This window comes from Chiloscyllium plagiosum, unplaced genomic scaffold, assembly GCF_037043375.1.
Source record: "Chiloscyllium plagiosum isolate Xiang-an unplaced genomic scaffold, Cpla_swu_hap1 HiC_scaffold_13, whole genome shotgun sequence".
NCBI classification, from domain to species: domain Eukaryota; kingdom Metazoa; phylum Chordata; class Chondrichthyes; order Orectolobiformes; family Hemiscylliidae; genus Chiloscyllium; species Chiloscyllium plagiosum.
In genome coordinates this window covers 33651450-33674240 of record NW_028270151.1, presented here as the reverse complement: position 1 = coordinate 33674240, position 22791 = coordinate 33651450, and the positions used below count along the sequence as shown (strand labels likewise).

The 22791-nt window shown below is 37.7% G+C and overlaps 2 protein-coding genes across 3 annotated transcripts in view; one reads left to right on the top strand and one right to left on the bottom strand.

Annotated features, from left to right (window-relative positions):
• LOC122556039 (mucin-4-like) overlaps positions 1-20182 on the top strand; it is a 115369-nt gene extending 95187 nt beyond the window's left edge. For both annotated transcript variants that reach the window (XM_043702426.2, XM_087993477.1), the window contains 7 exons: positions 1102-1217; positions 6095-6153; positions 7447-7652; positions 10612-10780; positions 12957-13136; positions 17113-17168; positions 19510-20182. In XM_043702426.2, the coding sequence (XP_043558361.2) occupies positions 1102-1217; positions 6095-6153; positions 7447-7652; positions 10612-10780; positions 12957-13136; positions 17113-17164 (782 nt within the window). In that variant the 3' untranslated portion in view covers positions 17165-17168; positions 19510-20182. The remainder of the gene's footprint in view (positions 1-1101; positions 1218-6094; positions 6154-7446; positions 7653-10611; positions 10781-12956; positions 13137-17112; positions 17169-19509) is intronic.
• tnk2b (tyrosine kinase, non-receptor, 2b) overlaps positions 5403-22791 on the bottom strand; it is a 298847-nt gene continuing 281458 nt past the window's right edge. The window contains exon 14 of the mRNA XM_087993486.1: positions 5403-5580. Coding sequence (XP_087849612.1) covers positions 5551-5580 — 30 coding nt within the window. The 3' untranslated portion in view covers positions 5403-5550. The remainder of the gene's footprint in view (positions 5581-22791) is intronic.

Below are 22791 nucleotides of genomic sequence, written 5' to 3'. Positions count from 1 at the left end.
ACATTCTCCCTGTGTCTGCGTGAGTTTCCTGTGGGTGCTCTAGTTTCCTCCCACTGCCTAAAGATGCGCAGGTTAGGTGGTTTGGCTATGCTAAATTGCCCATAGTGCCCAAGGATGCTGAGGTTAAGTGGATTAGCCAAAGGAAATGCAGGGTGATGGGATGTTGGTGTTGGTGGGGGTGGGGGTGGGGGGTGAATTTGGGTGGGATGCTCTTCAGAGAGTCAGTGTGGACTTGTTGGGCCAAATGGGATGTTTTCACACTGTAGGGATTCTATGTGGGCCTGGTGACTCAGTATTACTATGGCTGCCCCACAGCAGCAGAGGCTTGGGTTCAATTCCTGCTGTTTATATGGAGGTTACACACTCTCCTGATCTATAATGGAATTCTCACAAATTGAAATGAATTACGATATTATTTGCTTTGCCGTTCTTCCAATTTTACTTTGTGCTATTACCTTAATTAAATCTACTTTCTAACTACAGCAATTCCAATAACTCAGCCATTTCTTTTTATGAATCAAATGGGAATAAATTCTTCGAAGATAAAGATAAAAATAGGATAAGACAAAGGTAAATCTTCCATGGGGTGGCACATTGGCTCATTGGTTAGCACTGCTACCTCCCAGCACCAGGGACCTGGGTTCGATTCTAGCCTCAGGCGACTGTCTGTGTGGAGTTTGCATGTTCTCCCCGTGTCTGCGTGGGTTTCCTCTGGGTGCTCTGGTTTCCTCCCACAGTCCAAAGATGGGCCGGTTAGATGGATTGGCTATGCTGAATGGCCCATTGTATCCAGGGATCTGCAGGCTAGGCGGATTAGTCATGGAAAATGTAGGGTTACAGGAATAGGGTGTTGGCTGGGTCTGGGTGGGATGCTCTTCAGAGAGTCAGTCAGACTCGATGGCTGAATGGCCTCTTTCTGTACTGTAGAGATTCTAACTTAGCAGAATTAGATGCAATACTTCATTTGCAGTCAAACCAGCATTTTATATAGGTTTTGTTTGCATTAGCTAAGGACTATCATTGTGTACTTTAATCAGCAATTATACTCAATTGTAAAAAAATTATTTATGGGAAAATGTATTTTTTTCTTTCTGGTTTCAGCTATGCCAAAGAGATCAGTCAATATTACATTGAGGCTACAGGGAATCAATGTGACTGTCTTAAGTAACAGAAGCAACATAGATTACATCTCCCTGACTAATAGCACTTCAGTAAAGGTATGTCTTGATATGTCAATGGTAGATTCACACTTCTTTTTCAATGTACAAAGTAGGAAACCAGGTCATTCAGCCCCTCAGATCTGCCCTGTCATTTGATAATATTATGATTGGTCTGACTGTGACGTCAACCCCACATCCAAACTACGCTCGATAACCTTTGACTCCCTTGTTAGTCGAGAATCTACTTTGGCCTTAAATATATTCCATGACTGTCTCTGCCACATCATGGAGCAGCATTCTAAAGACACTCAAACCTCAAAGAAATAAAGTTCTCCTTTTCTCCATCTTAATTGAGTGACCCATTATTTTAAAACTATGTTCCTAGTTCTAATCCCTCTCACAATATGAAATTTCTTTCACTTTCTATCCTTCCAAGTCCCCTCAGGATCCAATAAGATTGCCTCTCATTCTTCTAAACTCCATTAAAACTGGTTCAAACTATCCAACCTTTTCTGGAAACTATCCATCCTATGAATCAATTAAATGAACCTTCTTTGAATGGCTTCTAACCCATTTCTATCCTTTCTTAAATAAGGACTAAATTTTATACAATGCTCCAGGCACAGTCTCACCAATGCCCCGTACAACTGAACCAAAACACTTATTTTTCCATTCACCTTGTGTTAAATACTAGCATTCCATTTGTTACCTTAATCACACAAAGTAGCTGCACACAAACCAGCCGCACACAAACCTTTTGAAATTCTTATCGCAGGACACTTAAATCCCTCTGCAACTCTTAATTCTGCAATTTCTCCACATTCAAATAATAATCTACTTTTCTCTTCTTCCTGCCAAACTGGACAAGCTCATATTTTCCTACATTATACTCCGTTTGTCATAATTCTTCTCACTCTCATTGGAATCTGCAAAGTGATATAGATAAGTTCTGTCCTATTCACAATTTACATTACTCCCTGATTTTGTTTCAGTAGCAAATTTAGCAACTGTACATTTGGCTTCATCAAAGCCATTGTGACAAGTTGAAACTTCCAATGAGTAATTAGCCAGCACCTGGATTCCTCTGAACTCATCCCCAGCTCTGAGTTACAGTTGGAGACTGTGGGTAGTTCCATTTACTCAGCTTAATAGGAACACATGTAAGGTGAAAGGAATTAATACCTATTATAACATCTGGGTAACAAATAAACTGACCCTAACCACCAAACCTCAGAATGGACCCACCCTCTCCTGACAGCTTCTCCCCTTCCTGACCACCCCAAGAATTGCCCCCACCAATTCTTCCTCATGCCCCACCATCACGTGATCCTTCTTAACACACTCCAAACACCCTGCCACCCCAAAGGTCAATCACATCTTTCAACTTCCTACATCCCACCACCCGGGCTCCTTGCTGACCCAATTCTCTCCAGCCCACTCCAAGTCCTTATCCAGTTGGCCACCACTGGTCACCTTCCCCAACTTATTCACTTACCTCAATCCCACTCTCTCTACCCCTTACCCAGTTCTGACACACTTATTCATTTGAAATTATTAGATAATATAATGGTAAATTAAGTAAATTTGGAGCGTATATTCCCCACACATCCAAGCTGGTGCCTAGAGCCATCTGTGAACATGTAAAAGATTTCTCTAATTCTGTGTTTGCCTCAATCTGACTGCTGGTGAGAATTACGAGTGGAGTTCTATGTTCCAAGCTAAGCTGGAGTGAATTTGTTTGCTATTGGTTTTTTTTTTAGCTGCAGTGTTTTATAGATGCGCAAACATGCATTTATGCTGTTTTGCAATGACTACTGCCACACCCCAATTAAATGTGCATCAGACATGGATATATCCTGTTTGCCTTGAATGATTTTCTTCTGACATTTTAACTGAAAGTATAGTTTCTAGCAGAATCCGCCTTTAGATTGTTTTAATGCAGCTGCAAACAGGGCTGGTGCAATTTATTGCATGTGTGCATGGTGCTCCATCTAGTGGTGGCACTGGCCACAAATGCAGCCAAACAAATTACACGTAGAGCTACATAATAAATTATTTTAAATTTTTAAAAATACATTATACTTACAATTGATAAAAATTACATTAAGTATTGCATAACATCTTGCTATTGTTCAATCTGAGAGCACCAAATATTAGATAAACAATGTTAACCTTTATTAAACAATGGCAAAAGAGAAAATGGATCAACAAAAATGTTGCATTTGTTTCTGGTTCCATTTATTAAGCTTCATAGGTATCCACATAAGACTAAAGGAATTTTAAAACTAGGAACAGGGGTTATTTGCCTTTCAAGCAACAAAACATCTACAATGAGTGATCACCTGCTCAGATTGGTTTAGAAGTTGTTGTCAACTAATTCCCCTGATTAGCTTGTTGATTCACCACACTAAGTGATTCACCACACTATCAAAAAAAGGAGATGTTGCTCCTGCTCAATATCCTCCTCCTCCTCCTTGGAAGGCTGCTGTCATTCTCCCAGCTCTTCATGTCTATCACGGGGCTTCTCTGTTTGCTCCAGTTGAGCAGAGTGCAGCACGCTACGATTATGCTACTCACTCTGTCTGGACAGACTGCAAGCGTCCCCCAGACCAGTCCAAGCATCAAACCCTCATCCTCAGGAAGCTTTTCTCTGCTCCATATCGGCCCAGGGAAAGAACAAGCTGCACCGTACCTACATTCAGCCTCCATTAGAAAATTGTCCCATCAGGTCATAGGCCTCTTCCCAGAAGATGACTCAGTTCTGTAACAGTGTCTTGGAACATCCTCCATCTATGGCACCAATGCATCTCCCTCATCTGGAATGACATCGAGGGCAATAGGCTCCAGGCCTCTTATAGCTCCCCTGCATCCTGAGGGGGGCTTCAGCTGCGACGCCTTCATGTGGAGCCTGTTCGGCTGCTCTTGAAGGTTGCTGTTGATCCTGGGCTTGCTCCTGCATTTTCCCTCTTCAATTTATTTGCAGTTTCATTGCCCAGCAGCCAAGTAATGATGACCACTACTGTAGCTGAATGTGGGTCCACTTCCAATAAGCCTATATGGGGAATATCAAATACACAACATTCAGGTGTCACATCATATACAAAGGCCAGGTAAACTGATGGTTAACCAGCGACTATGATGGGAGAAGGGGATTGTATGTGAGAGGGAATGTTAGCTGTGTGCCATGAGCAGTCTAGCTTTGCAATTGCTGTGCCATTACATTGCTAGTGAGCAGCAATATTGGACTGTCAATACCTTTCCAGGCAAACAGCGATACTGCAGTCACAATGGATGCCACTGAGTGGCAAGTTGTTCCAGTAATGGTGTGTGGTAAGATGGAGCTAGCATCGGACATGAGAGTTTTCATAGGGTGAGGCAGCTGGTTAATGTAGTGAGTTTGGCCTCAAAGGGAAATACCCTCCAAAAGGCCCAATGCAACACACATTCAATTGTTTAAGAGAGCCAAAAATAAAAAGAAAATCAATATAAGAACTATCAAAGTGTCATGACATTTATGTACTGCTGTTAATCTCTATGCTGTTTGTTGATGCTCTAAAGCAACATTTCATACCAGTCAGGTGTCATGGACGGGCTGTGGCTATATCTCCCTTGCACTGTGAAGGAGCAGCAGTGTGAAGGACACATCCTGAAGCAGCCTGATCTAAAGTCTGTCCACAAAAACAAAACACAAAAAAAGGGAATATTTTGGCATGATTACCTTGGACTGATCCATTTCAAAGATAATAATCAAAGTCATGGCCCTTTTCTTTGCCCTTTAGTTAATACTCCCCTCTGAGGGAGGAATTGTCCTTACAGTTTTGGTTGCTATTAGTCAGGTTTCTTTATACAGGTCAAAGTTTTAAATGGTGGTGTGTTAATTTTGAGGAATCTAGGGTTCCAGAAAGGAATGAAGTCAATTATGTCAAGTCCTTTGAAATTTTTCCTTCCATCTTTTCGAAGCTTGAATGCTTGAATCTCACAGCTCTGCTATGTGTTTGCAAACTTCTGATACTTCAAGAGTCTTTTCATGTCTGGGTATTACTTTCTGTAATTCAGTTTGTACTTGCAGCTGTATATTCAAGTAACTTGTAGTTGCTACACACTTTTTAACCTTTGTATCTGGTTACAGTCAGATGTTTTAAGACAAAAATCCACAACATCATCACTCCTTTGTTTGCAACATTACAATAATATCTGATACATGTCCAAGCCATTGTCTTTGAGCACCAGAATGTCTGCAATGGAGCATCTATTGCCCTGTATAAATGTTAAATCCATGTTCCTATTAATATGCATATACCTTAAGTTCCTGGCGTTGACCATTCCTTACCCCTTTAAAGTCCTTCATCATTTCTTCGAGTGCTATACAACTGGACCTTTCTCACTCACATTAGTTGGGTTCCCGCATTATTGTGGTAATCTGGTTGGGGTTGGAAATGCATGAAAATGTAGTGAGTCCTGATGCAGGCAGAAACAGAGGGACAGATGGAATTTCCATCACACAGACAATTTAACATTCCAAAGAGGAGACTTCCAACACCCCCTATATCAATATTTGTTCTGTAATAAAATTAATTACATATTGTGCATGTTCTGTTTAAACAAGCAACATTATTAATGCATTTCCTGCTTTTTAACTGAAATTGAGATTATGGAATATTTATAATCATAGAACTTTTGAAAAAACTAACGTGATACAGAGAAAATACAAAGTATAATATTTACATGAGAAAATACTAATGCATTTGTTTTTAACTATTTATTGAATGAAGAAATTTAATTATATATTGATCATACAATCATATGCATGTCTCTACAATCACATTAATATGTTTGTATTGTTTGAATTAATATCAGATAGCAGCATTTGAATTGATAGTGTGTTAAAGTTTACTATGAAAGATTACTTTAACTGCACTTTCAAATTTTTTTAGGTTTTTGGAATTTTGTCCAGCTTGCAAAGATTTGCTGACAATTCAGAGCCAGTTTTCTGGTTGGTAATTTTAAAATTTTGCTAAATAGATTTGCTTGCTTATTTTTAAAACTATATGCTATATTCAAGACATTTTTTTAAAAATCTGTTGCTTTTTTATTTGAGTTCGGGCCAATGGATTGATAAACATTAAATAGTAAGATAAAATCAAAATACTGCACATGTTGGAAATGTGATTTATAAACAGAACATATCAGAATTCAGCAATTTCAGTTTGATGATCTTTCAATAACACTGGGAGGGGTTCAATGTGGAACAGTTTGAAAGCAGAAGCTGAGGCATGAAACGAGGGGGTGGTGAAGAACAAAAGGAAATTTTTGGAACAGGGTTGAAGGCTGGAATGATTAAGCTACAAAAGAGATGATGGTGGAAGAAAAAATGAAACAAATAATCAGACAAAAGATCTATCATTATGAACACCGATCAAAAATAATAGGAGAAGTGGTCATTGTCTGAAGTTATTGAGATCAACGTTGAGCTCAGAAGGCTGTAACACGCATGGTGAAATGAAGTTTTTGCTGTATTTTTTTAAACTGCAACTGCATTGCAGGCTTGTACACTGTCATATTACATTGAACAAGAAAGCAGACTGAGTTGCCCTTACTCCTACTTTTATTTGTTTCTGGAATAACTTATATCTCTGGGAATGGTATAAGCATTGCCTTATTTTCTCAGAGGATAACTTTCACCAGGTACCTTGCTTTTTAGCATTCCTGATGTAATGAAATTCACCGGCCTTGCTTTGACTACATTTGGAAAAATCTGGTTTACGTCCCAAGTCCCAAGAAATTCGCAATGTGTGGGTATGGAGTTCATGCTTTGACCATACTTAAGACCTCAAACACATGGTGAAAGCATATAGAGTTTTCTTGTTGTGCACATCAGTGGAGATCCCAGAGGTCAAATATTGGGCTGTTAATGAATTTAGTTTATAAACCCGGTAATATAAGGCAATGATCAACACATTCACCTCAGCTTTTGGCTTCGCTTTTTATAACACTCTATAGACCATTACAGAGAAAAGTCTGAAATTACATGAAAACAACAAACAGTGTTCCAAGGTTTTTCCATCATTTGTACGGAATGGTAAAATGTTCTTCTTCTGAAAGAACCCCCAACACTTGGCCAGTTCTCTGGTTCCTTGCACTGCCAAGGTTATTTATTTTTGCTTTAATGCTTTGGGAGCCACGATAAAGTACAATGCGGAAATAAAGCTTCACTTAGCGAATTAACAAAACTGAACCCATGACAAATAAACATTGCCAATTTATTTTGTGGGTTACTCATCAACAGGTCACATGGAGAAACAGTAACCGCTGCTGTTGTGACATTGTTCAATTATAACGGAAACAAAGTGGTGATTGATTTCCTGAATGATGGATTATATGCTGCAATTCAGAACGCCTTCAATAACTTACAACGGTTTACTCGTGCCCTGACTCCCGACGCTATTTCTTTTGAATATTTAAATAGGACCGACATTAAAGATATCAGTAGATGTAAGTTATAACGTTTTAATATAATATTCTACGAACAAAAGCAACAAAATGTACCAAAAAGTATTTTGCACAGATAGCACTAAGTGTGTGCTTGATTTGCTAGTTGTATGTTTCAAATCTTCAGGCATATTTAAAACAGATCTTCCGCTATCCATCTAATTATAAGACTCAAGACATTAAATCCCAGACAACATAAAGCGTCACTAAGTCCGTGTTCTCAAATATGCTTAGCAACAGTTCAATCTTCAGTAGAGAAACTTTATTGAGTATTCACATCTAAACAACTTCATCAATTATTACAGCCACATATTTAAAATGTTAGCTTGTAGCTTTATGTTATTTAAAAGTACAAGCAGAAAGCAGGTGAATGGCTTTGACATGCTCTTAACCTATATACAAGAATTAAATGATAAATTTGTTGGATAGACCTCTATGGAAGTATTATGAATTATTTGAATACATTCTCAATTTAATGTGAGCTATAAACATTGGAACAAAACATAAAACAAAATAATGAAGATATATTTGACACTTCTCTGTGATGGTGGAGGGAGGGTGTGGGTTGGAAATAGGATCGGAATTAACATTAAAAAAAGAATGATGATCAGATACATCTCAGTGCTAGATCTGAGCCTAAGAAGCCATAGAGTGGTGTCTGCCCTTACAACTTAATTGTATTGAAAAGTATACCTGCATTTATTATAACAACAGAAAAGAAAACCCACAATTCGTTGGCAGAATTGCAGGTTGTTCCAGTGAAAATCTATTTGCACGACTTTAGCAAAAACATCTTTTCTATTATCAAGGGACTGAAAAGAAGTATTTGAATTTCAAATCTCATTGACAAAATACTAACGGATTCTGTCGCCCACATATTGAAGCTCCTCTGTTAAATTTTATATTCAAACCATCACCATTTCTCCAAAAATAAAGTGATTTTTAACTTTTCCAGCAACAATAAAATCATAGAATTTTACAGTTCAGAATCCAAACGACTCTAAGAGTAAAAACATTTCTCCTCATCTCACTCCTAGCTCTCTCACTGACAATCTTGAAATAGTAACTAGGGGTCACAGACATACCAACTAGTGGAAGCAGAATATCCTTATTTACCCTGTCAAAATTGTTCATCATTAAACGTTCTCTGCTCCAAGGAGAATAAGCCCAGTTTCTGTAATCTTTCCTTGTATCTAATATCTCTCATTCCAGCTATCACTGAGTAATGACTGAGTAAAGAAACAATTTAAGAATAGATCCGTTCACTAACACCATTGCCACTCCTTTATCCTTTTAGAATTATGATCATTAACTTGGGCATAATAAATTATAACAATAACAAATTCAATATTTAACGTTGCTTATGACCTGCCTTTATTGTTTCATTGTAGCCAGCAATCTGTCTACACAATCTTTCTAAGCAGATCAAGATCTTGCATCTAGCTACCAAAGCTCTAATTCTTCATGAATCATTTAATCAATCAATTTTGTGTTCAGCTACATAAATAGTCATTGTGTTCTATAATTAATGCATTTTGTGAAGCTATTTAAGAACATTTTGAGATTAAAGGAGCTATACATATTTAAAGTCTGTATCATGTTTCTACTTGTGCCATTAAACCACCTGAAATGATCTTGTGTGTAAGTAATAATGTCCAGAATTATAACCCCACCGTCACCACCAATTCTCTTTCTCCCCTAATTTACAATGCTCCTTAATATTTTCACCAAGCTTTTCAGTCATCTGGCCTTATGTGGCTCAGTCTCAAATTTTGTTTGGTAATTACTTGTAAAATGTCTTGAATATTTTGTCACATTAAAAACTATACAGAAGGGAAAGTTGTTAATTGATTTCACAAACTCTTTTTGAATTCACACTGTGTGTTTGTGACGAAGAATGTGTGAAATATATTATAGTCAGTATTCAATAGGTTGTAACAGACATTTATTCTGTGTGGGGAAGTGCTTTCATCCTGTAACAGCACAAAACTAACAGCATTCTGCCATCCTTAATGGCAGTCCAGGTGGCAGTTAACTGACAGCCTTCCTGTGGTCTATTTTACTCAATACGAATATTAAATTAACCCACTGCATCCTCTGGGGCCCTTTACAACCTTGAACAATACTTCTTTTTCATGTTATTTGATTTCAAGGTGAGCTGTGGTTCGAAGCACAACTCATTTAAACTGATTATAGAGGTCAAATAAGTTCCTTGTGTAAGTTGTTGGATATAAATGGAAGGTCTACCTTCAAAATTGTCAGATTTATCACTTGCAAAGAATTCTATATATAGCATTAAATGAATGCAGAGTTCTGTTTTGACTCAGGAATATGATTTGTAGTTAGACAGCTGACCTTAACTGGTACAAAACATAGTTCTACTTATTGGTCACAAGCCAGAAGCACTGTGTTACCCTATCTCTGAAATACTAACAGTGTTGCCACCAAATTAGTGAAGCTTCCAAATAATTGTTATAGTCACTGATGGAAAGTCAGACTAGCAATACAAATGCTGAATTAACTCCACAGAAGTGGGCTGGCGGTGGGTACAACTTAATCACCTACTCCATTTATGTTGACAGGAATTCAGAACCATTTGAGACACAAGCCTTATTTCATTGGTTTTCAATTGGATTAGTGTTTCCATGAGCAGACTCCGTTTTGCACTTTAATATGACTTCCCAGCTGGGGCACAGAGAATGCTATTTTCAGGTCTCTGAACATTAATTCTAAATACCTTTTTTGATTTGAGCAAACATTTCAGAAACTGATTCCATTTCCTCATTGATGATCTTTAAAAAGCACAAAAAGCAAACTTCAATTTTCCTCTGAAATTGATGCTGTGGCTAGTCTGTATTTTGCAAGGGATATGAAGACTCACTCATTACCTAACCTTAGACTCACAAATACCTTTTTATTTAAGGAAAATATGGGCTTAAAATACTCAATTTACTCCTTACAGTATCATATAATGATTTGTTGAATCATTTAAGCTGCAATGACACGGAATTTACTGGCTATGTGCTTCAATGGAATGATGAAAGTGGAGTAATTTGCAGATCCCCCTGTGATTTGAATTATTGCCTGAATGAGGCGGAGTGTCAGCATCTGACAACTGGACCAATGTGCAAGTAAGAAATAGATCAGTTTGCAATACTTTAATAGTCACTGGTTAAAATTAATCTTCACTTATATGCAATTATAGGTCAGTGTGACTGTACTTGACATTAAGGCTACACTTGACAGAGAGTGGCATCAAGGAGTCCTAGCAAACCTGGAGTCAATGGGGATCAGGGCAAAAACTCTCGCTGGTAGGAGTCACACCTGGCACATAGGAAGATAGTTGTGCTTGTTGGAAGTCAGCCATCTCAGCTCCAGGACATTTCTGCAAGAGTTTCTGTGTCTCTTAGGCCAAATTATCTTCAGCTGCTTCATCAATGACCTTCCCCAAATAAAAGTCAGAAATGGGGATGTTCACTGATGATTGCACAATGTTCAGTACCATTCACAACTCCTCAGATATTGAAGCAGCCCATGTTTAAATGCAACAAGATCTGGACAATATTCAGGTCAGACTGAACAGCGAGTAACATTTGTGCCGTGCAAATGCCTGGCAATTATCATCTCCAATAAGAGACAATCTTAGGATTAATCCTTGACATTCAATGGTGGTACCATTATTGAATCCCCCATTATCGACATCCTGGGGTTACCATTCACCAGAAATTGAACTGGACTAGCACATAAATGCAATGGCAACAAGAGCAGTTCAGTGGACAGGAATACTGCAGCAAATAACTTACCTAACTCCACAAAACCAGCATCTACAAGGTATAAGTCAAGAATGTGATAATATGTTCTTCACTCACCTGGATGGATGCAGCTCCAACATCTCAAAACTTTTGTCACCATCCAAGACAAAGCAGCCTACTTCATTGGCACCACATTGACAAACATTCACTCCCTCCACCACCAACACTCAGTTGCAGCAACCTGTATTATCCACACAATGTACTGCAGAAATTCATCAAGGTTCCTTAGACAGCACCTTCCAAACCCACAAACACTTCCATCTAGAAGGACAAGAGTAGCAGACACATGGGAACACCACCATCTGCAAGTTCCACTTCAAGCCAGACATCCTGGCTTGAAAATATATCGCATTCCTTCACTGTCACTAGGCCAAAACCCTTGAAATTCCTTCCTAATGGATTGTAGGTCTACCTACAGTACATGGAGTGCAGTGGTTCAAGATGGCAGCTCACCACCACCTTCTCATGGGCAACTATGGACAGTCAATAATTTCCGGTCAGCTGCAGACACCCACGAGTGAATGTTAAAAAAAACTAATAGTAGAAAATGGCTTACACAGCAATCTCAAAACATCTTCATATTAATTCTATATATATGAAGTCAGGATATTCTCTTTTAAAAAAAAATCTTATTCTTCCTTCTTGTTTTTATGATATCCTCTGTCTCAGTAATTTAAACTTGGTATTTCATTGGTTCCACTACCAGCTTGTTTATTTCTTTTGCCACCGCTTAAACTGCTTCATTGTCTTCTGAGTGCATTTGGAATGTCTGATGTATTTAATGCCTTTAGTTACAAGTCCAAGTCTCGGTTTCAATACTGGTTTAATAGCAGGAGGGCTGATTTCAGCTGAGGAAACTGCTCAAGCATCAATGTTGGCCGCACTGCATCAGAAATAGAATAGATGGAGACAAAATATAAATATTTAATGATCCTACTGAAGCAAGGTGACATGTGGACCATGCTCACTAAAATAATCAGCAAATACTCATACAGAGGATAACTACTGTAAGAGTCAGCATTCACAGAGAGAGAAAACAAAAGACTGGCAGGAAAAAAAAAATGCCTGTTCTTACACAGGGAGGAAAACATTGAAAGTAAGCAACATAAAGTTGGGAAGAGTTATTCATGACATCAAGCATAAATTGAGATCTATATCAATGGGGATTTTCTGGAACAGTGAGTTGCCAGTTTTAGCTGTGTCATCAGTAATGTGACTAGGTGATCACATATTTACTAATAGAGAGGGGATGAGATAGCATGTGACAGCACAACAATGAGTCTCTCCCATCTCATAGTGAATAATTAGAAGAGCAAGGGAACATAAGTAGATGGTTTTAAAAAGCTAGGAAAATGTAGAATTGAATTTTTTTTCAAAAATCTTATCAGAATAATTTAAACGCTGTAAGTGAGCCCTTGGTCAGCAGTTAATCAGGCCTGTAGGCATGTTGCAACTGGTGACTCCAGTTCTTACTGACACTTGTACTTCCTTCCAGATGTGTTCCATGGGCAATATATTCCAGTCATGGTGATCGCTGTGAACACTTATCCGTGAAGCTTGGAGCATTTTTTGGCATTCTGTTTGGAGCTTTGGGGCTCTTGCTGATCATATCCTTGTTTGTTATCTGGAAATGCAAATCACCTAAAAAAGGAAGACTCATAAATGAGAGTGACAGGTGTGTTATATTGCTTCGTATTCTTAAAGATGTTGTAGGCTAAAAACAAATGATTACTGCTTTCATTTTTTGTTCTGGTGCATGAAAGTACAACATAGTTTGCAAAACTGTAGCACGTCATACCTGCAACTCATCATGAAGTCCTGGACCACAAATTTGTGCTCTAAATTCAAGTCTCTCAGTCAACCTGAATTATAATTTAAATTACTCAAAGGTAATTAAATTCTGCTGCTACCAAAAGAATCAATTAAATCAAAATCCTCTCCAATAATTTGCATTCATGTGATACCCTTTGATTTGGTGAAATGTGTCAATTCAAGAGGGCATAAATAGGATTTGTGCATTTCAGACACATCCTACTTCAGGATATCGTCTGTTTTAAAAGGGATAAATCTTCAGTGTTGTGGCACTTCTTGGTCTCTCATGCAATTTTTGTTAGCTAAATTGTGGCCCCCACTGAGAAATCTACCTTGAATGATGGAGGAGAATGACTCCTTTTTAAAATTTAGTGCATAAAGCTCAGAAATTTTAAACAGTCCTGCAGACCACAGAAACATTAGATGCAAAGGAAAAAAAGGAATGTTTTGATATTTTACAATGATAATATACTTTTGGGAAAGGCTGTATTTGTTGCTTTCTGTAGCTACCCTTGTGAACATGGTGGTGACTCACCTTTTGAATCGTCGCAGTTCACTTGGTACATGCACACCCAAGGTACTTTTTAGAGGGGGACATCCAGTGGTGAAGGAACAGCAATATATTTGCAAGCAAAGATGGTGTGAAACTTGATGGGGAATTTACAGGTAGTTGTGTTCCTTTGTTCATCTCTGTATAGAGTTGTTGGTTTGGAAGGTCCTTTCAAAGGAGCATTGGTGAGATGCGGCAGTACATTGTGTAGATGGTACACACAGCTGTCACAGTGAATGTTTACGATTGCAGTGGGGATGTTGATCAAGCGGCTACTTTGACCTGAATTGCGCTGTGCCTCCTTAGTGTTACTGTAATTGCGCTCAAGGCAAGTGGAGACTATCTGTCACATTTCTGGATTGTGCCTTGCTGAGAATTAACAGGCTAATTCCTTTAAAATAGTGCTTATTGGAATTTAACACACTCATTAACAAATATGCTAAATTGCACGCAAGGACATTTGAAAAAGAGCTTTGGGAGGATTATAGAATTAAGCAAGGGGTAACCAAGAAACTGATAAAGACAGAAACATAACAGGATAATAAACTAGCATAAGATATAAAAGCACACAGTAAACATTTCTATAGATATGTAAAACAGAACATGGATCCCTTACAGGCAGAGGCTGGAGAAATGAATGATAAGAAAATGGTAGATACTTTAAAAAATAACTTTTTTATCTATCTTCCTAGTACAACACAAAAACAAAAAACACAAACAAATAGGAAAAACCAAGGGTGCAGTGAGAATAAGGAACTTGAATAAATAAGGATAAAGAAATAAACAGTATTGAAGAAATTAATGATACTATGCCACCACAAACTCCCTGGTCCTGATAGGCTAATTTTAAATGAGGGTGGCTGCTGAAGTAACAGATGCAACTGCCTTTAATCATTCCAAACTCCCTAGATTTTAAAATGGCTTCTGTGGATAAAATGGTAGCAAACCCAATCCATTATTCAAGAGAGGACAAAGAGAAAACATGGAATTGTAAGACCGAGTTAGGCTTACACCAGCAATAGAGAAAATTATTAGAATATATAGAGTATATAAAAGAATGTGAAATCTATTTTTTAGGGTCATATTAACAGGAATTCTAAGAATATATGAAATAGATGCTCCCCCCTTACTGAAGTCCAGGGATGTAAGCCTGGTCTTTGACTTGTAGCTATTCCTGCAAAGAATTTGCCCCAAGTCCGGTTCTTCAAATTTGGACTCTGACACGGTCAGTGTATACCGGACCATAATTCACCTCTTGCATCCCGAGCATCTCGGGAGAGTTTCTACCTGTTCTTCCTGGGTTAAAAGTATCGAGGCTGCATCCATATCGGCCAAGATTTGCTCAACACAAGATAAAGGGGGAGAACCTATGGTTTCCAACAGGCCTTCTCGCTGTTCGGAAAGACCAGGTATATTTTGTTCCTGCCCTAATTGTAAAGTAACAGATTTCAGGTGATCCATGTGTTTGTTCAGGATTGTATGCCTACCTGAACTTTGTAAGTTCACAGGACCTGACCTCGCGTCAATCTTTCCATCGTACCCATATAGGGCCATTTCCATGGTTCTGGCTCCAAAATTTGCCCTCCAAATTAAATTGAGGAGGCATGTGGCTGGTGTTGGCATTCCTGCTGTCAGTTCACCACGCCACCAACCACACCCCCACCAGCCCCAAACCCACTCCTGATCTGGGAATATCAGGTTTAACCTGGTTCGGTGTCTTCTCATCAGCAACTCTGCTGGAGCTAACCTTATTGTTGTGGGTGGGGTGCTCGTATAATTGAACAGGAACGACAGTTTGGTATCAAATTGTCCCTGTGGGCTGTTTCTTTAAGCCTGCCTTCGATGTTTGGACCACCCTTTTCGCTAGACCGTTGGATGATAGATGGTATGGAGCTGTCCTTATGTGACGAATGCATTTGAACTTGGAACATATTCAAATTCTCTGCTGGTAAATTATGTCCCATTGTCCATGACCAATACTTCCAAGAGTCCATATATCGTGAACGATGCTCACAGCTTCTCAATCGTCACTGAAATAACTGCAATGAGGCTGGTCACCCGTTATTTACTTGTACACGGTACACTGGCTGTGGCCAGATAGCTCGGAATCAGTCACCTGAACTGAGGAGATTCTAATCTCCTAGTTGTATTGATCAGCCAGAGATTTCCTGACTGGCACAGGTTAACAGCCCCAATCAATGACTTCGTAGTCAATGAGGTCAACCTTGTTCCAATCACTACAGAAAGCAAATGGCATATTAGTGTATATTATAGAATGTTTAGAATAGAAAAGTAAAGAAATACTACTGGAATTATGTGGGGCCTTGTCAAGTAACAATCAGAGTATATTTTATATAATTTTGGTCTCTTTACCTAAAAAAAATAGTGTCTGTGAGGGAGTGTATGAAGAATCATTATATTGAGTCCTGGAAGGACAGATCGAGTGGACTTGATTTACATCCCCCATAATTTAGACGAATGGGAACTGATGTTACAGGATAAACACAGAAGTTGTTTTTCCTGGCTTTGGAATCTAATACATGGAGTCATAGAAGTGTACAGCATGGAAACAGACCCTTTGGTCTAACCCGTCCATGCCGACCAGATAGCCTAAATTAATCTAGTTCCATTTGCCAGCACTTGACCCATATCTCTCTAAGTTTTTCCTATTCATATACCCATCCAGATGCCTTTTAAATGTTGTAATTGTACCAGCCTTCACCACTTCCGAGTCATAGTCTCAAAATAACAAATCGGCCAGTTAAGACTGAGATGAGAGAGTTTTTATCTGAAAGGTTATGATCTTTGGAACTTTCTACCCCAGCAAGCCATGGATACTCTATCACTGAATATGTTCAAGACAGAGTTCAATAGACTTTTGAATATCAGGGAATCAAACGACCTGGCATTTCTGTAAAAAGTTGCAGTTGAACTAGAAAATCACATTAAATGACCAACTTGTGCTCCCAAATCTTATATTCTTCTTAAACCTTTAGGAATTAAGATTTTGCAAACATTGCATGAAATTGAATAAAGATGAATGACAGAATTGCATCCTCCAGCTGGATACTGCTTATTTTGAGGAGTAATTAGTTTTACAGGACTAGTGTCATGAGGCATTGTTTTTCAGTAAGTTGCTGTGTACATGTTCAGCCAGACATGTGGTGGAATAAATTAGAGTTTCCATTTGTAGCTTCTAGGAAAAATATACCACTATAAACAAATAGAATCTGAAATGTAATACTCCTCAAAGATATTTGGAAATTTAACTAAATTTCTTTTCTTATAGTACTGCAAGTGGTGAAAATTATGGAAGATACTATTCACAACCAAATATATAGTAAAGTAAGTATTACAGTCACAACCTCACAACTATGACCCAAGGCCCAAGAATGAGTTGACTTTGCTCCAGTGCCAAAATTGGAGTCCAAATGACAGAATTGGACTACATATTCATTATAATTGTAGATTGAATGTACACCAATATCTTCTGTGATGCTGTGATAGCTTATTTTTCATTTCTTTTTCAATTTTAGAGATTGTCTTCGTCCTTTCTTTATCAATGGCATTTACCTACACCTTCATATTTTAAACTATCCATTCATTGCTGATTAATCAGTCAAATGTTGCTGTCTTTAAGATCTTTCTCTTACCTTTGAAATTTTCCCATGCTCACCATGCCTCCATGATCTCTCCCTCTAACTCGAATAACTCCTGTTCTTAAACTGTTTTCTTTTGCCCATTGTTAGATTTTAAACTCATAGCCCAGCAAGGTGTCATTCCTGTCTCTGAGCCAGAAGGTCCAAGTTCAGGTCTCTCCCCAGAACTTGATGACTAAGAAATTCTTAATTTGGCCAGAATGGATGAGTGTGAGGCTCCAAATCCTCGTAACACATGCTAGTGACAGGTAGTGAAAACAGGAGAGATTCCTTGTCAGCCATATGATGGAAGGAAGTTGGAGCATATACCTTAGTTAGCCATAATTCCAGATTACAACATGTACATAAACATATATGTACTACAGTGACCTGGACTCCCTGAGTGAATTGCAACATACCATGTCTTGCATCTGAGGCAGCTTTCTGGTGTGCGATAACAACCCTGATCCTCAGCCAGAAGTTCCAGATGAAGTCATATGCCAAAACATGACGACCAAAGGAGGTGCTGTCAAACAAATTAAGTATCAACTTGAAAGTCCTTCCAACACACAGCAATGGTAGGCACTAAGAGCAGGTTAGATTCATGGTCAACCAAATGACTGAAAAAAAAACTAGAGCTCTACCATCACCATCATAGCCCCTGACTCCAATATAGGTGTAAAAGTGTAGTATATTGCCAAAACATCTCCTACTCTGAGGCAGAGGGTATTGGGTGTATTATGTATAATCGTGCTTCAGGCTGCTGCAACCAACATAGGGTGGAACCCTAATCGAGCTCTAATGGATTTAGAACCTGCCTCTTTGCCATACCCATGATGAAGGTTGCCATGCTATCATTGGGCAAGCACTGAGAAAGTACACTGCTTAACCATCTTACATTGATCCACTAACCACAATAGCTCGTGATAATTCAACCTCTAATCACCAGCCATGCTGTACAGTACTTCTTACCTTTCAACCCACACTTTCTCTACTATTGTTAAATTCTTCCCAGTTTACATTCAAGATGACCTGTGAAATATGTATGATTACACACGTTTATTTCCTTTAATATTTCAATAATGAATATAAAGAAACTTTTCATTATCTTTTCTCACCTGTCATTGGAGTTCCATCCACACCTTTAAGCTGACCAGGTCATATTTTTTAAAAAGTAAACCTTTACTTATTTGTGTTTATCTGCATTCATTCAGTCCACCAATGTTCCTCTGGTCCCTTTTACTCAACTACTTATCCACATTCCTCTCAGTGCTAATGTTTCCAAACTGTCCCGTACTTCTGTCACTGTCTTTGGATTTCCTGCTGTCAATAGAATTATTTTTGTCACAACTTTATGGCTCACAAGTTCATACTGCTCTTTCCTACTTGCTCACTGTTGTTCCTGAATACCTGCAGCTTTGTAATGATAGAGGATGAAATCATTCCTGCCAAGACTACATCTAAATTAGGTATTTATCGTCAACACAAGGACCCCAGAAGCTCAAGGACAATATTCATCCCCTCACAGCAACTAGGGATAGGCAATAAATGCAACCTTGTCAGCAACAACTAGGCCCTAGGGAAAAAAACAGAAATTAGCATGGAGAGAATGTTTGTGGTGGTATTAAGTCCCACAGATTTTCAAGCTGCAATTTTTACATATCATCATGAGCTGTCAGATCCCTTGTTTTTTCCACACAATAAAAGTATCAGTCCAGCTTCCACATGTACAAATACTCTGGGAGCTCAATTAATCCTTTCCATTGATATTCACCAGTAGATATTAGATTAGATATCAATCAAATCAAAGCACTTCAAATGCTGAAAAAAGTTTTTAAAAATCATCCATTTTTTTTAAATCATTCTGTTCTGTGTATCTAATTCCACTCTTCTTCACTCACTGTCAAATTGTACTCTCTTTGGCTGTTCTGCCTGAGCAATTGTTATAGAAACCAAGTAAAATGTATATGTATTAGCTAAGTTAGTTATAATGAACTGACTTAGTTACTGTATACTTGTTTAATCAACTCAAAATATCATTTTTGTAGCAAAACAACAGAAAGTTCTACACCTAGTACTGTATTCTGTAACTCCATGACCTTATGCACAAAAGGAACGCTGTTGGAAATGAAGATTACAACAATATACCCTGCTTCTATGACTAATTCTTTAAAACACAGGATTTCTTCTAATGATATACTGAAATTGGAACTATTGTATCAATTATATGCAAACCAAATTTTCTTTTTAGAAAATCAATAAAAGGTCACTGAAAATGAATATTCTTAAACCAATGTAACAATGAGGAATTCAACTGAAAGCATTTAGCTAAAATAATACACTTGAACAAAGAAAAAATTCACACTTATATAATTGCTATTTTTTTTCAGTTATTTGTATTAAAATCAAAAAAATTTCACAATTTTTCTTGGCAATGTTTGTGTAAAATTGCTAAGCCATATGAACATGTAATCAAATTAAATGCAAATGTAATATATTCACACACAACTCTTGGTAAGAAAGATCAGTTCAATGTTCAAGGATCCTTTAACAAAGCGAAATGGAATTTATTTTTATGAAGGGGCTTAGAGGAGTTCTTTTGATATGTTTGAAATCAAATCATTTAAATATTATGCAATTTTTAATGTAGAAATTCAATACCAAGGTTATGTTATACACATTTATAAATAAAGAATTAAGTCTATTCAAAAGATTTTGATTAAATTACTTCTCTTTGTCAGTTTCTCTATTTTATATCAAAGATAGCCATTTCTTACTTAGAGGCATTTCTTGCATGTCCGAATACAGCTGTGGCACTCAACTGCAAACCGACATGGCTTTCCATGTTGCAGGCAAGGATGAATTGTCTGATATTGTTGGGTGCAGTCTTTCTAGTTTGCCTTTTTTCTTTTATTGTCTGGACCCTTATTTATTACGAAATCCAAATGGAGAGGTATATAGGTTTTACCTCTTGATCCCTTTGATTAAACCTAATTAAAGTCGGTCTTTTACTACACTACTCTCATATCTTATATGCCCAACATCATTGACTGATATGAAATTAATTAATACCCTTATTAATGGTTGTGCTCAAATCCAGGATTAAGTTGATAACATCCACTAAAACTCTCCACCTTGATTAAAGCTGTACCTTCAAATCTAGAAGAATAACACAATTTTGTTTGGTAAGAACAATTGGTAATTATTAAATATGGATTAAAGCAAAACAATAAAGCAATGATAACATATTCACAGTAGTAAGCGTGAGATTGTACTAGCTAACTAACTTATTGCCCTTTGGTTCACTCTCCTTTAATAGTTGGAAGATTTTCCATCCAAAATTTAGGGGGTCTTCAGTGGGAACAGTTTGTATTTATTGTATCAACTCCTGTTAAATATATTTCTTCATTAAAATACTGAAATCGTAACCAGTGTTGGAAAAGAGACAGCAACTATACCGGAAACGTTAAGTACATTTCTTTCCAGAACATGATGGCAAAATCTTTTTGGGAAAACCAACAATACAATTGGGTACTCCACCTTTGTTAGATTATTGAATTCAGAATAAAGAATGATGTATCTCCACAAAATGCTGATACCAGTAACATGAAGTCGAATCTCATGACACTGACATTGGTGCACTAGCATTTACTTTTTAAATGAACTTTATTTTTAACTGATGTTATTGGGACAGTCCTATCAGTTTCAACACAAACCAACGTTAGATGGGAAACCACTCTAGATTGGGTGAACTGTAGCTTAATTGACAGGATTACTACATTCCCTCTTATTAGGAAAGAGGCGATATTGATGATTCCACACATTCTGTGATTACAAGGAAGAAAATACAAAAGCAGATGCAAAAGTTAGATTGTTGACTGACATAAAAGAAAGTTTCAGGAAATAAAAGGAGAGCTGATACTGACCAAAACCATTCTAAACGTAGTGTTTCACTATTAACAGATTCCGTACATTTCTCTGTACCTTAAGTTTGTCACTTCTCACCATTTGGAAAATATTCTATCTTTCTTGGGATCAAAGGTTATTACTTGCACTTTACAACACAACTCCATTTTTCCCCACTATCAATATCCTTTCGAAATCTTGTGCAACTATTATCATTCCTGCCATCGACAAACTTGAGTATGTAATCTCCTATTATTTCTTCAAGTCATTGATGTTGTGAATCCGAATCATCCTCTTGAAAAGCAACTGGAGGACTTGTAAATATTGCATTTTTTGAGCTAGTGCATTTGCCAATGAGACAGTAGTCAATTGCATATGTCTGGTGACACCAGTCTACAGTTGACAGAATGGCAGACTGACAACCATGTGAACAACTCAAACCTTATCCTTCAAGATCTTGCCTTCAAAACCTCAACCACATTGCCCAAAGATTTTTCCATAATGACTCTGCAGAATTTTTTTTTCTCTCTTTGTCCAGGACTGTGCTGTTTGTGTGCTGTTTGGGCTATTTGGAAGGGTAAATATTTATATACTTGCACATTAAAATCTAGGTGTGTCAATTAGTTTGCCATCTTCATTGAATAAATCTTGTCACATAACTTTAAAAAATATATTGAGTTGAAGAAACTTGGCAGTTGGATTTGTATTATAAAACTAATAAATTTGAAAGTTTTGTTTTACAACAAATCAATAAAGAAAAATGGTTGATGGATCCTTTTATCTTGTCTCATGTAGGGACCGCATATGATTGTTTTACTTGTTTCCAATATGACCAATGAATTTATAATATGGCCCATGCAGAGGTTCTGTGCACTCCTCCCAACTTGGTCAAAACATGTAAATGCAGGTTCTCTCAAGATACTGAACACCAATAATGTTTAATTGGAAATGGGGAACCATAAGTGGAAAAGAATAAAAGGAACAGCACCAGATTCTACTGCATTATTAAATCAAAATAGCTTTGGCTGTTACTAAGTTTCTGAAGATCATAGAATCCCTACTGTGTGGATGCAGACCACACTGACCCTCCGAAGACCATACCACCCAGACAGCGATAGTGTGTATGGTGCAGAAGGAGGTCAAGACAATTCCAAGGCAAGATGCAGGAACAGAAGTAGGCCATTCAACCATTAAGTGTGTTCTGGCATTCAATGAGACCATGGCTAATCTGATAATCCTCAACTCATTTTCCTACCTTTTTCCCAAAAAGCCTTGATTCCCTTATTAATTAAACATCTGTTCTCAGGCTTGAAGGTACTGAACAACCCAGCCCCTACAGCTCTCTGCAGTAAAGAATTCTACAGATTCACTACCCTGTAAGAGAAAACAAATCCTCTTCATTTCTGTCCCAACTCGATGACCCC